We start from the raw sequence: 13,260 nt of genomic DNA on the forward strand, positions 1-13,260 counted from the left end.
ATTTGATATTAAAATTGTCATTTTGCTTGCCTCTATCTTCTGGTCGAGAGCATTTAATTTATGTTTCTCGAGTATTCCAGGAAGAATGATATATACAAGACTCTAACACAAAACGAGCTATGGTACAATCTTCAGCACAGATATAAGGAGGAGAAGGTATATCAATCCGAGTAGAAGTGGATTTGCAGTTGGTAGAAAGTAAGACACACGTCGATTTTGTGACAAAAAGAAGCAGAAATATGTTTGCTCTTCTTGGCATCCCAGATGGTTTCCTCAGTGAAGTCCCTGATGTACAGAGTGATAGGTGTGACTTTAAAGGCCGCTAAGGCAATTGTTTGCTCATAAGCAACGACAAATGATCATACAGAGCGTGGTGTCGCCCTAAAACAAGAAGCGATTCAGTCAGAGCGCCGTAAGACTGAAGAACAGTTGCAATATGCGATGCAAGTAATCGAACATACACAAGAAAAGTTTTCTGTTGCAAGGAAATCAACTTTTCTTCAGGATCAGTGATTGCAAACCTATAAGGGGTTACTCAAATCAGAATACGTTGTTCTGTAGTAGTTCAGTGGAGACTATTCGAAACTTTTACAGTTACATTGATTTACTGTGAGTAACTGATTGTATGAAACATATAGAATACTGGAACAATTAGCATTAGGCTTTTACATGGCAGAACTTAAACATTGTTAAGCCAACTCGAAATATCAAAATTTTTACATAATATTTTACACATTTTTTCTCTATGAAAAGGAAACTTTTGAGAGGGTCAGAGAGTGAAGTTTATTTTGAAATTTCATTTTAATATATCTATCTATCTACCTATCTATATACCTAGTTACATCATAAATACTGTCACAAAGTTTGGAGTGGCGCTGTAGGCATTCGGAGTGGCACAGTGCTGCCATCTCTGTATAAAGCGGAAGATATATGTAGTGTGTGTTTGACTGTTCATGACATTCGTTGATATTGTACTGAGTTCTGACGGAGTGGGGCGATTACGAAAATCGTGTAGCAGTAATTGCACTACACAAGGTCGGGAAGACAGCAGGTGAGATTTTCAACCTCCTGAAACCCCTACAAATCAGCAAGAGGTTCGTGTATCGCGCCATACAGCGATACACCGAGACTGGAACGGCAGCTGACCACGCAACTAGTGGCAGACCACGAACGGTACGAACCCCACAGGTTCAGAAAGCAGTCGCAGCAAGAATTCGAAGAAATCCTGTTCGAACACAAAGTGTGATGGCTGCTGAGATGAACATAAATTCCATGTCTCGTGTTCTCAGGAGTGACCTACATCTACGGGCATATAAGAGGCGGACTGGTCACTTTCTGACTCAAACATTAATGTCACAGAGGGTTCTTAAATCAAAGAGACTGTTGCGGCGTTACGCCAACAATCTGCGCAGAAAGATTGCGTTCACTGACGAAAAGGTGTTCACAATTGAGCAGGCCTACAACGTCCAAAATGACCGTGTGTATGCCACGTCATCTACTGCAGCTGCTGAGGCAGCTCCAAGGGATCAGAGGGCACATCATCCTGCCTCAGTGATGGTTTGGTGGGGAGTGAGCTACTCAGGCACGACCCAGCTGCATTTTTGCAAACAAGGTGTTAAAACATCTGCCAAGGTGTATCAGGACACAGTGCTAACACCTATAGTGAAACCACTGTCTGCTACTAGGTTCCCTGGAGAAAGGTGGACCTTCCAGCAGGATTCCACTCCAGGTCACAAAGCGAAAACAACCCAGGACTGGTTGGCATGGAACGTCCCCGACTTCATTTCTACCGCTGATTGGCCTTCTAGCAGCCCGGACCTTAACCCGTTGGACTACAAACTTTGGGCAGTCCTTCAGGAAAAGGTCTGCCGTAAACGGCATCCATCTATCGACAGTCTGAAACAATCCTTAACCCAAGCAGTGAACAATTTTCTCATGGACGTGATGCGTAATGCCATTGACCAGTGGCCGGACAGACGTCGTGCCTGCATCAAGGCCAAGGGAGGACATTTCGAAAAATGATTCGTGCGTCAGGTGTACAACATATCAATGTAAAACATGACCAAAATAAGTTGCCTTGGTGTTAATACTCTCTGTGTTGTTCACATTCAAACTTGTGACAGTATTTATGATATAACTAGGTATATATATATAGATAGATAGATAGATAGATAGATAGATAGATAGATAGATAGATATCAGGGATAGCCAAACATTTTCGGATCCGGATATCCTGGACCCAATGAGATCGGGATCTCGGATCTCAGATCTAGATCCGAAATTCGAATCTCAGATCTTGATTGGTATCCAAATCTACATCTGAAATTGTGATGATAAAATTGAATATCTAAAATTCGTCAAAACATTTTTCGGATTCACTAATATAGTAGATTGCTATGCTTTCAAATGTTTCCATAACACGTTTGTGCTACCTTTGTTCTTTATTTCATTTTAACCTTGCAATATTTACGTGTTGCACTTTCTGTCGAAGTCTCTTTAGTAAAATGTTTCCAAGTTTGACTTCTTCCCATTTCAGAGTGTAGTGAATTGTCTGAAAATGATGTAAATGATAACAAATTCTTCTTTTTAGATCCTCTTCTAAACTTAATGTTAGCTTCACATTGAAAATATTTATTTTATTCTTAGAAAATAAATTTTACTATTTTCTCATATACAAATGAAATATTTTTTAGATAAGGCCCTTCTAATCGCAGGAATACTAGACAAAACAAACTCTTTATTAATTGTAATTTCTGACTTACTAGAGTCCAACAAATGTAATGATGAATATCTTTCACTTCGAAGGTACAACAAAAAATATAGACTGGTTGGCATGGAACAACGGTAGATTTTTTAAACATACATACGAGAATTTCAGGAGAGAGAAATGGTTGTGTAGTATTATTAGTATTAATAAAAGTGTTTGTTGTATGCCTTTATTACCTAACTTATGGCTTGCCCTTCTGAGATCGGGACTTTGTTGGAGTAAATAAAAAAGAGATTTCTGGTATTTTTTTTTTCTTCTCCCTCCAGGTTTCTTTAATCGTACATTGCAGGGCGTAACCAAAACATATTCATGCATCGTATCATTGAAGCGTTTTGTGTTTTGTATATTAAAGTGTTCAAAAATATTTAACATATTCGCATTTGTTCATGTGATCTCAGGTTCAATTCTCGGTGGAACATACATGAGAAAATTGAAAGCTAAAACAATATGAAAATAGTATTTAAATTCAGGAAATTGATATTAAAACTTTATTTATCTATTGGGACTGTAAGGCTGTAGTTAAATTAACCCACACGTTTCGTGAAGATGTATTATGTCGTTATTGTTTATTTACTATAAGCTACCAGATACATCCTTAGAGGCAACTTTACACTGTAGTAATCAATAGATGAAAACATTGGAAAAGGAATGGAAGGAAGGTCTCCAGAGCCTTAGATTAAGGTACTAACCTAGCATTTGCCCAGTATAACTGAGGAACAACCCTGGAAAATCTTGTCAGGATGGCTGGTCTCCGAATTCGAACCCGGTATTACCCAATTACGAAGCAAGAATCCTAACAACTATCCTAAGCTTGCTCCGTATTATTATTATTATTATTATTGAGCTAATAATTAATGTAATGTTCTGAAATTAGTGCAAATTAAACCCTACTTTCTTTATTGCTGATGTTACGGTTAAGCCTACATGAGACATCAGTCCCCCATTAAATGGGCCTTGTTCAAGAAAGAATATTAAAATTGGAATTCGGGAAGCGGGGGTGAAGAGATTAAAGAGAATGAGGAAACTATGCACGATGCAAAAACTGAGTAATTATGTCTTCATTGCAGATATATTCACTTACATGCGTCAATTAATATTTCTCTGATACTGGGCACTCTTACTTTTCTATAGTGACAGGAAAATGGCCCGCTTTTGTAAACGAATACACTAAGCACGTGCGTATAGGCGCAATGTCCGTGCAAAGAAACATAGGTAAAACTAGAAAAAATAGGGAAAACAAGGGGAAAATGATAAAACGACCTTCAACTTTTAAAAAAGCTAGAAATAACTAAACTTAGAGCTACGAAAGACGCGAGACGAATTTTATTGAAAACATTGTTTTTCTTTAGTGATTACTTGTGCTAACTATGAACATGAATTAAAAAGAAAACAAGTAGCTAGCTCTGAGTTTCGCAAACCAGTTGAAAAGAAAATATTAGATAAAATTTAATAATAAAGAAGGCATTTATGATAATTAAAACAAACTAAACTCTTGCACGACAGTCCTTTGGTTCCTACCAGCGGGCTTACGTTCAAAGTGAGGATGTGTAGTCAACGCATCGACACCCGAAGTCCGTAATGCCAGCTTTCTAGATTGGAGTCCGCTACCTCTTACTTAAGATAACTCCTCAATTGTCCTCACGATGCTCACGATGCTGGGTCAACATCGAAATTGTTGATTACCTCTCCGGAAATTGAACTCATGACCACGGGCACCGAAGGCACGCGCTAACCACTGTTTATATATATATATATATATATATATAAAGGTAACAGCTTTTTATCAGATTATTTAACCTGTTGATCGCTTTGCACGGATTACACTGTAACCATTATGACACCACACAAACATAGAAGTAAACGAGGACAGTTAAAAGCACCTATGCCCGAAGCGGGATTTCTATCCAAGACATTCACAGCAAACGATCCATAGTCTAATGCCGCAGACCACTCGACTATGGCTGTCAGGTTTTCTCGGCTAAGCCGTAGCACATTTAAGGTAACTGATTATTTTAAAAGTTGCTCCTAAATACTGTCAATCTAAGTCTTATGTACCAAACATTTTCTGCCATAATACCATACACTCTTCGTCTTCTACAGACGAAAAGCTATAGTAACCCACATTATCTAGTACAGAAATAAGTTCTGATTGTCTAATAGCTGCTGATGGTGATAGTCAAGATTCAGCGAAGCATGATCCCCAAACCCAAACTGAGATATTGATGTTACTGGTACGGCTGAAAATCATTGTGGGTAAATGAATTGCCCACTTGTCAGGATGTGAAGGGCGATGGTGATGTGAAATGCGGGGCTGTCAGAGGTACTACTTCTAATAATTGGATTTATAATTTTCTATGTTGCCGTAAACCCTCTTCTAGAAGATAACTGGTAATCTTAGCTTTGAAAATGTTACATAAGGAGTTTTATTGCTATCATTAGGTTGCATATAAATTTCTTCATTACGGAATTATCGGATTTATTTTAACGCTTAACGTTCACATCTCTTCTGATTTACGAATATTTAAATCACGATTATAAGGTCAATTAGTGATATTTTAACTCTTCTCGAACCAACTATATATATGGGTTAGTCTTGTTGTATGGGAATAATTGAGACCAGAAGCAGTCTACAGGCTAAGTCCAGAAGAATCTTGGCCTGCCTCCTGATAAACCACGTCTTTCAGCAAGGTGAATTGTGGCAGTCCGATACCCACATGAGGAAATCTTCCGGTTCAATGTGAAAGCTTCCATAAGAACCAGCACTAATCAGTGGAATGTGCTTTGCTAATTTTCCCCAATGTGAAAGTACGTATCTTTATTGTTAAAAATGAAAAGGCCTTTATTTCAAACAAGTCGCCATTACAGTTTTCGTCTTTGAACACAACATTCATGAAAAGTCATGTTAAAGCGCGACTTACCCCTAAAAAAGAATATTTATCTTTTTTAAGCTTCTCGTGTTCTCCAAAGTACATGAGGAATTAGTGCAAGTGCCTTCCGCTCCCATTACAAAGCTACAATCTTGGTATTAGCACATGTTTCGGTTTCCAGATCTCAAATATTTATCTTTCAGCCTGATTCTATGTATGAATCCGAAATTTCAAATCTAGATAAGGGACACCAAAATTCATAGTTTATTCTCGGTGCTCATATTGTGATTTACTAAATACTTATTAAATCTAATTGTAAGGTATACATTTGATATTTTGAGCATACTGAGCAAGATAAATATACGTACAAATAGTCAGTACTTGTTTTAACTGTTTATGGGCGGACCTAGATTCGACATTCGAACTCTCATCCGGATCATTTTTTTAAAGTAAGGCAAGCATTTGATCTTCAGAGTAGAATGAAAGAGACAAATAGACTTGTCAATACTCGTCTTATTATTATTATTTTTTTTTTCTTCACTGTCAGGACTTCGTGAAATTTTCTTTCGGCGAATTTTTAGATATTCAAGTTCATCACAATTTGGGTGGGATGTGGGTTTGGATAAGAATCAAGATCTGAGATCCAGATTTCGGATCCAAATCCGAATTTCGAACCCAGGTTCGAGATCCGGATATATATATATATATATATATAGATGATGATCAGAAAAATGGAAACACCTGAACGAAATTCCAACTTACCAGATTAATATGGTGTCGGGCCACCTTTCGCCTTCAGAACAGCCTTGATGCGACGTGGGATGGAGGCAAAGAGGTCGTGAATGGTAGCAAGTGGAATTTTACACCATTCCTCGTGCAGGACATCGGCCAGTTCTGTGAGAGAGGATGGAGGTGGAAATCGTCGACGGAGTCGTGTTTCCAAGACGGACCACAGATGTTCAATTATGTTGAGATCTGGGGATTGGGCGGACCAGGGGAGGTGTTGAACTTCATCCCGATGTTCCTCAAACCACGCTGCAACAACGCCAGCTCTGTGAATGGGTGCATTATCATCCTGGAAGATGGCGTCATTGTCCGGGAACATAGGATGCAACATCCGGACCATAGGATGCAAGTGGTCTCCTAAAATTGCGACATAATCGTTGGCAGTGATTCGTCCGCTAAGTGTGACCACAGAACCCAATGAAAACCATGATATGGCGGCCCACAGCATCACCGAGCCGCCGCCATGTTTCACAGTTGGGCGGAGACACTGCAGATCATAAGCTTCTTTGGGCGTTCTCCACACATAAACACGGCCCGTGGTTGGGAATAGGGTGAAGGATTACTCATCCAACCATATCACACGTTTCCAGTCCTCAACGGTCCAAGTTGCATGGTCGCGGCACCATTTCCGGCGTGCGAAAGCGTTATGGTCCCTGATGAGCGGTTTGGCCCGTGCAACACGACCCCGTAAGTTCATGTCATGTAATTCGCGACGGACTGTGATTGTCGAAACAGGGTGGGTGAGGTGCTGATTGAGTTCCTCCGTCACTTGCTCCGCAGTGGCACGACGGTTCTGCGTGACAATGCGCTTTAATACTCGGCGTGACCTGTCACTCATGATTTTCTTCCGCCCACTGTTCCGCTTCCCCGATGTGGTTTTCCCGGGTGTTGTGTAGGCCTCATCACCTTCGACACTGTCCCATGCGACACACCTAACACAGTAGCCACTGCCGTCACAATCACCAAACATAACCGCGCACCAACAATTTGCTCTCTTTGAAAATCGGAGAGGTCTCCCATTTTACACTACCTCCGTCTGCTGCAGCCACTGGACACTGCTGTTCCACTGCGCCTGACGTAGTATGGAGACCGACCTAACACACCACCATCAGCGGTCCGGCGCTGTGGGCGCCACGACACCACTGCCAACCCATACATCAGACGTGTTGCCAACTACAGATGTTTCCATTTTTCTGATCACCATCTATATATATATATATATATATATATATATATATATATATATATATATATATATATACATACACATAGGGGCGGATCCAAGGGTGGGCTGTAGGGGCTATAGCTCCCCCTTCACGCTCCGTTATACACTGGATAAAATGAGCTTCAGTCCTGCTTTACACTGGATAAAGCTGCAAACTATGGTTTAGCCCCTCCCTTGATCATGTCCTTTATCCGCCACTGTATATATATAGCCTATATGGTTACAAAAATATGTCGAAATATTTTGGGAAAAGCTCACATAAAAAAAGTGCATATTGATCTGTGCTCCAAAGTAGATCGTTTCGGAGTTATAGCGTTCCGAAAACGTGAAACAAGTGAACGTCATAGCTTCACAAATATGGAACTTATCGTAGTCAGGTCAAAACATCACTGAGGAACTGGTATGTGAGCTATCCAAATATCCATGTTTAAGAATGCTCCAGTACTTACACACCAATTTTTAGAGAGGTAGGTGGAGAGTGATCAAATACTCCCAAACAGCCTCTCTAAAAATGATTGTGCAAGTACCGGAGGTTCTGAAATATGGATTGGATAGTTCACATACTAGTTTCGCAGTGATGTCTTGACCCGACCACGATCGGTCTATAATAGTGGAACTATGGACCTTTTAAAGTCCATTTTTTCACGTTTTCGTCACCCTGTAACTAAGAACCTATGCACTTCCAACCACAGGTCCATATGAACTTTGTTTGCAAAAGTGCCTACTTCCGATCTACGTATTGTTATGTCTATAGTTGAGGAGCAGGTGAATAAATAATGATTAATTTTCGGATGCTGTGTACCTGAAGGCACAGCACAATAACAATATAACCATACAGCATATCTGGATGCTGATCTAGCGGGGACTCGAATTCCAATCGCCCATTTCTCTAACAATTGCTATGTATTATCATATATTGCTCATTGATCTATTAGGTCAATAGGTTAGAGCAGCGTTTGTCAAACTTTTTACAGATGGAGACCACATTTCTTAGTCAAAATGTTCTGAAGAGTACCCTACCCTTGTTTTCTTCGAAAGCAAATTTATCTTATTTTGCTTTGAGGCTGTACTTGTATGTATTTTTTAAATAATAATAATTAAAATTCCCTTAATAATTGTATTGATAAAATAATATATTTTTAATATTAATTGAAGGTTATCAAGAATATTTCATAACAATATATAGATGTATTGTCTGTATAACCTGTGTAGTCTTTACCTTATTAAATCATATAATCTGTTATTAATACAATAAATACCCGTTTGAGACTGACTGTCAACAATAGTGTGTGTCACTTGACTTTTTTTTTAATTATTAATATTCAGTCTAAGAGGACTACAGGGCAGAACTCGAGGATCACTTGGAGTCCGCAGATCACAATTTAAAAAAACTCTTTTTAAACCAATCACTCAGCAAACGGAGATCGCAGTTAGAAACCCCATTAATGTAGCGTAAAGATCTTTGTATGCAATACTTGAATTTCAGTGATTTTTATTCACAAAGAAAGAGAGTATGTAATCATCTGTAAGTTAGTGTAAATTACACTAGATTGACATATTAGTTTCTCAGCTGTTACTTTAAGAATATGTTTGGTGAGAATGGTGCAAGTTTATTGGTTCTTGCCACACGATAATTTGTATAGAGATGACCTGAGTCACCAGACCACATACTACGAATACTTCCATTTGTTTATAATTAAATCATTCGATTTTTTATTAATCATCGGTCAGTACTGCCATTAGTTGAATTACGTTCCTCGCACAATTACAATAACGTGCAAATAAGACGTATCTTTATATATATATATATATATATATATATATATATATATAAAATATGGGTGGGTAATGAGTATGTACAGAGCAACTCATCTGAAAAAAAAAAGTTCATATTTTCTATTTTATGATTATGCTTTCGTATTCTTAACTAACTCATCTTCAAATATAATAATGGAAGTTAAATGGTGTTGTAGAGCTCATATTCATGTGATCTTTTTTTCTTTCTCCATAACTAGAGTTAGTCAATGAACTGAATAGTTTTATCATTACTACTACAAGTGCGTACATATTAGTTAACGCATAACAGATCATATGTTGATTGTAATTGGTTTGCCATTTTTTTCTTTTTAATTTTTCCTTATGATTTTCATGATATTGAATGTGAAAATGTTTTGTTGAGCGGTGCGTGTCTGGGTGCGATAGGACGTAAAGTTTGGAATATTGTGAACAAGCCAAGAAGTAATTCAGTATAGTATCGCATATGCATACATGCGAATACGTTCTACTAACATGTAATGTTGTAATCATCCACTATCAACACGAAATAATAATAGTAAGTTACGCAGTGTACGTTGTAGTTCCTTTGGGTTAGCATTCTGTCTTAGTACTGATATGGCTTTCTTGGTATTCTGTACTTTCTATCACGTTGTAGCATTCATATGATCAATGAATTCTTATATCCTTCTCAACAAAAAGATCTCATTCTATGATGGTAGCTCACCTAAATTTGAAGATTCGAGAGGATTAGAATGGCTGTTGCAACGTTTACCGTACTTATTTAATACAATTCGTGATCGATTCATAAACGGTAATAATAATCATATGCTCATTGCTCATTCAGCCTCTCCCCACTCATCTAGTTGCTGGCTCCTGTGTCTTTGGTTAACGTGATCCCGGTGGAAAAGCACAAAAATTTAAATTCGCAATTATTCACTTTCATTGATCATTCATCTCCTTTGGCCTAAAGGCCATAACCATGGGACGTTAAATTTTTTAAAAAATCATAATGCTTTCATTTTGTTCACGCAATCATATATCATATAGAAAATAAAAGTTTTAACATCCCTTGCATTGTTTTATTTTCTTTTTGACCCAATAGTTCCCTTCCTTTACACTAGAAGCATCACCTAAGGTTAGATCTCTAAAAATATATCAAGACTCGATTAACATATTTGCCAAACTGTCTTTTTCTTTACTAGACTTCCAAACTATGCTATCTATAAGTGTCGAAAGTCTTATAGAACGGCTATGTTCGTTCGTCTGTTGACAGGTATCAGAGGAAAAACGGTAAGAAAAATCGAGAAGTGGTTTTTCGCATTGTATTTAGCTTCCCAAGAATAGGTTCCATCTTGAATGTTAACTTTTTATTTAAACCAGGAGTGATAATAAAATAATCATTTCTGGTTTCAACTCTCGTCATAAAACAAAACCGGTAATAGGTAGTGACAAGCGGATTTTTGCAATCTACTCCGCAAAACACTCCCGAAAACAGAAGTGCTTGATATTTACTACTACTTCCGGTTTCAATATTGAAGCGGATTTTTTCAATTGATTCAGCGTCTCGAGAGTAAGATTCACCTCCTCTGTTAACATTATTCATACCGGAAGTAGTAGGAATCCACCGTTTCCGGTTTTAACATTGATCGCAATGGATCAAAAAGCGGTAATAGAAAAAAAAAGCAGATTTTAGCAATCGATTCAGCGTCTGAATAGAACATACCATCACCATTCGCAACATGCTACGAAACCGGAAGTGATTGAAATTTACTGGCTGTTCCAGTTTCAATACTTAAACTTGCATAGAGCTGAAACGGTAAGTGATATAAACAAAACTGTTTTTGACACAAATTCGGCGCCCCAAGAATGAATTTAGTCTCTACTTTCATCTGTTTGTTGAAACCAAAAGTGATATAAAAATGTACGATTTTTTGATTACAATATCGATCGCATAATGGATAAAACGGAAATAATTAGCGACAGACATTTTTTTTATATGGATTCAATACAAAAAATATATTTCATCTCTGATTTTATTCTTTATTATTGCAACCGGTAGTAATAGGTATCAAGTACCACTTCTGGTTTCAATGTTAATCTCCATTGAGCAAGAAAAGTAAGCTATGGAATCAAGAGTCCGAGTAACAGAATCTTTGATCTTATTCCTATTTGCAACCAGTAATTATACAGGTACTACTACCACTGCAAGTTTAAGTATTGAATTTGCATACTTTAGAAGTTTACCGTAGTTTCATACTGGAACGAAACTCACTTGTTTAAAGATACTTCTGGTCTTTAATTTGAACCTGCAAAAATTCTTCATACTAATTAACACACTAAATTAAAAATTTATTATTTACGTCCATTACATGAAAAATATTAACTGGTAATACAAAAACAGCAATTCTTCGAACTACTACAATTGGTATTTTTGCAGTAACATTTAAGTTTACATATAATGGTCGCATATAATACATTTTTCATTTAGTCTATAAATTAATAGGAATATTTTTAGGGCGCAAATTTGAAACTAGAAGTATCCTTAAATAAGGCAGAAGGCAGTTTGGCGAGTATGTGATTGGAATATTGATAATTCTTCAGATGGTGGTTCTAGCAAAGGAAGGGAAACATTGGGTCAAAAATTAAATAAAAGAACTTAAAGTATGTCAAAACTTTTATTTTCTGTATTAAAAGAAAAAATCATTTTCCGGTACAAATCAGTGCTTAATATCATAATTTTCCAAACTTTTGTTTGTTTGTTTGTTTGTTTCCTCTTGTTGATTGTGTGCGCGTGTGTATCTGTGTTGATGGGGATGTGTATTCTTTGATGCAGGCCATCTCGACCCATGTCTCCTGTACCAGACTTCAGCGTGAATGGAGATGGTGATTCATCTAAAAATTCCCCTGTAAAGGAAGTACCTGCAGTAAACAGGTAAAGATGATTTAAAAGGTCTTTGAACTTTTTGTCGTCTTTCGTGTGTGCTTGTGGTTTGAAGTTGTGGTGGTAAAAAGTTTCTTTTATGTGGAATTAAGTATCATTGTATCATCACTTTATAATAATTATCGCTTTGTTTTTCAGAAATCCTGATCAATCACTTCCTAACCGATTTTGAGAATAAATGAATGAGGAACTATTGTGTACATAGTTTATTCGAAGCATGGATCGATTTTGATGAAACTTTCGTAATGTTGTTTAAAAGAATCTTGAGAAAGTCTTAATCTTAACATTTTAAACATAATTATTCCCGAATTTGGAGTTGTTTTAGTAAATCATTTTTGTTAGTATATTGTTATGCTATGCATCGGTTAAGTAACGTGCCTGTATACAGGGCATATTCAAAAGGACTTTACAATCTTGAAAACTTATATTGACTTATTCTTTTATCTTACAGACATGGTTTTGGTGTCATTTTATAGCAAAATACATAGAGTTTTGACTCACGTAGTACACTGGTTCAGAAAGAAGCCACCGCAAGCGCTAGCAGCAGTTGCAGCAAAGATATTAGCCCTTGCTGGTCCCGAGCGAGCTAGCTGTGTGTTTTGGTTTGAAGAATCCAAGTGTCTTTTAATCCTTGCACCATTTGTAATTTGTGTGGTTTGAGATACAACCGTTTTCTCAACACACGTCAAACTGTCATGTGTGGGACGCCCAGATGTCGAGAAGTACGCCGGATTGATTTTGTAGGACTGTTTACAAAACTTATTCGTTCTACGTTGTCTTCAGACGCACGGGGACGACCTGAAGGTTCGTTGTTTCTTACCGAACATCCAGTTTCAATAAAACATGCTCCTGATAAATAGTAGGCCTACTGGGAGGATCTTTACCATACTTTGTACGA

General features: G+C 37.5%; 1 protein-coding gene across 2 annotated transcripts in view; it reads left to right on the forward strand.

Annotated features, from left to right (window-relative positions):
• The window catches only part of LOC145672132 (late secretory pathway protein AVL9 homolog), a 73,977-nt gene that overhangs the window by 30,039 nt on the left and 30,678 nt on the right, over window positions 1-13,260 (forward strand). Inside the window, exon 5 of one of the 2 annotated variants that reach the window (XM_081741432.1) lies at window positions 12,255-12,353. The exons of the other annotated variant lie outside the window; for it this stretch is intronic. Coding sequence (XP_081597558.1) covers window positions 12,255-12,353 — 99 coding nt within the window. The remainder of the gene's footprint in view (window positions 1-12,254; window positions 12,354-13,260) is intronic. 2 annotated transcript variants of the gene reach the window in all.

The sequence above is a fragment of the Thermobia domestica genome, chromosome 15 (assembly GCF_964235325.1).
Source record: "Thermobia domestica chromosome 15, izTheDome1.hap1.1, whole genome shotgun sequence".
NCBI lineage: Eukaryota > Metazoa > Arthropoda > Insecta > Zygentoma > Lepismatidae > Thermobia > Thermobia domestica.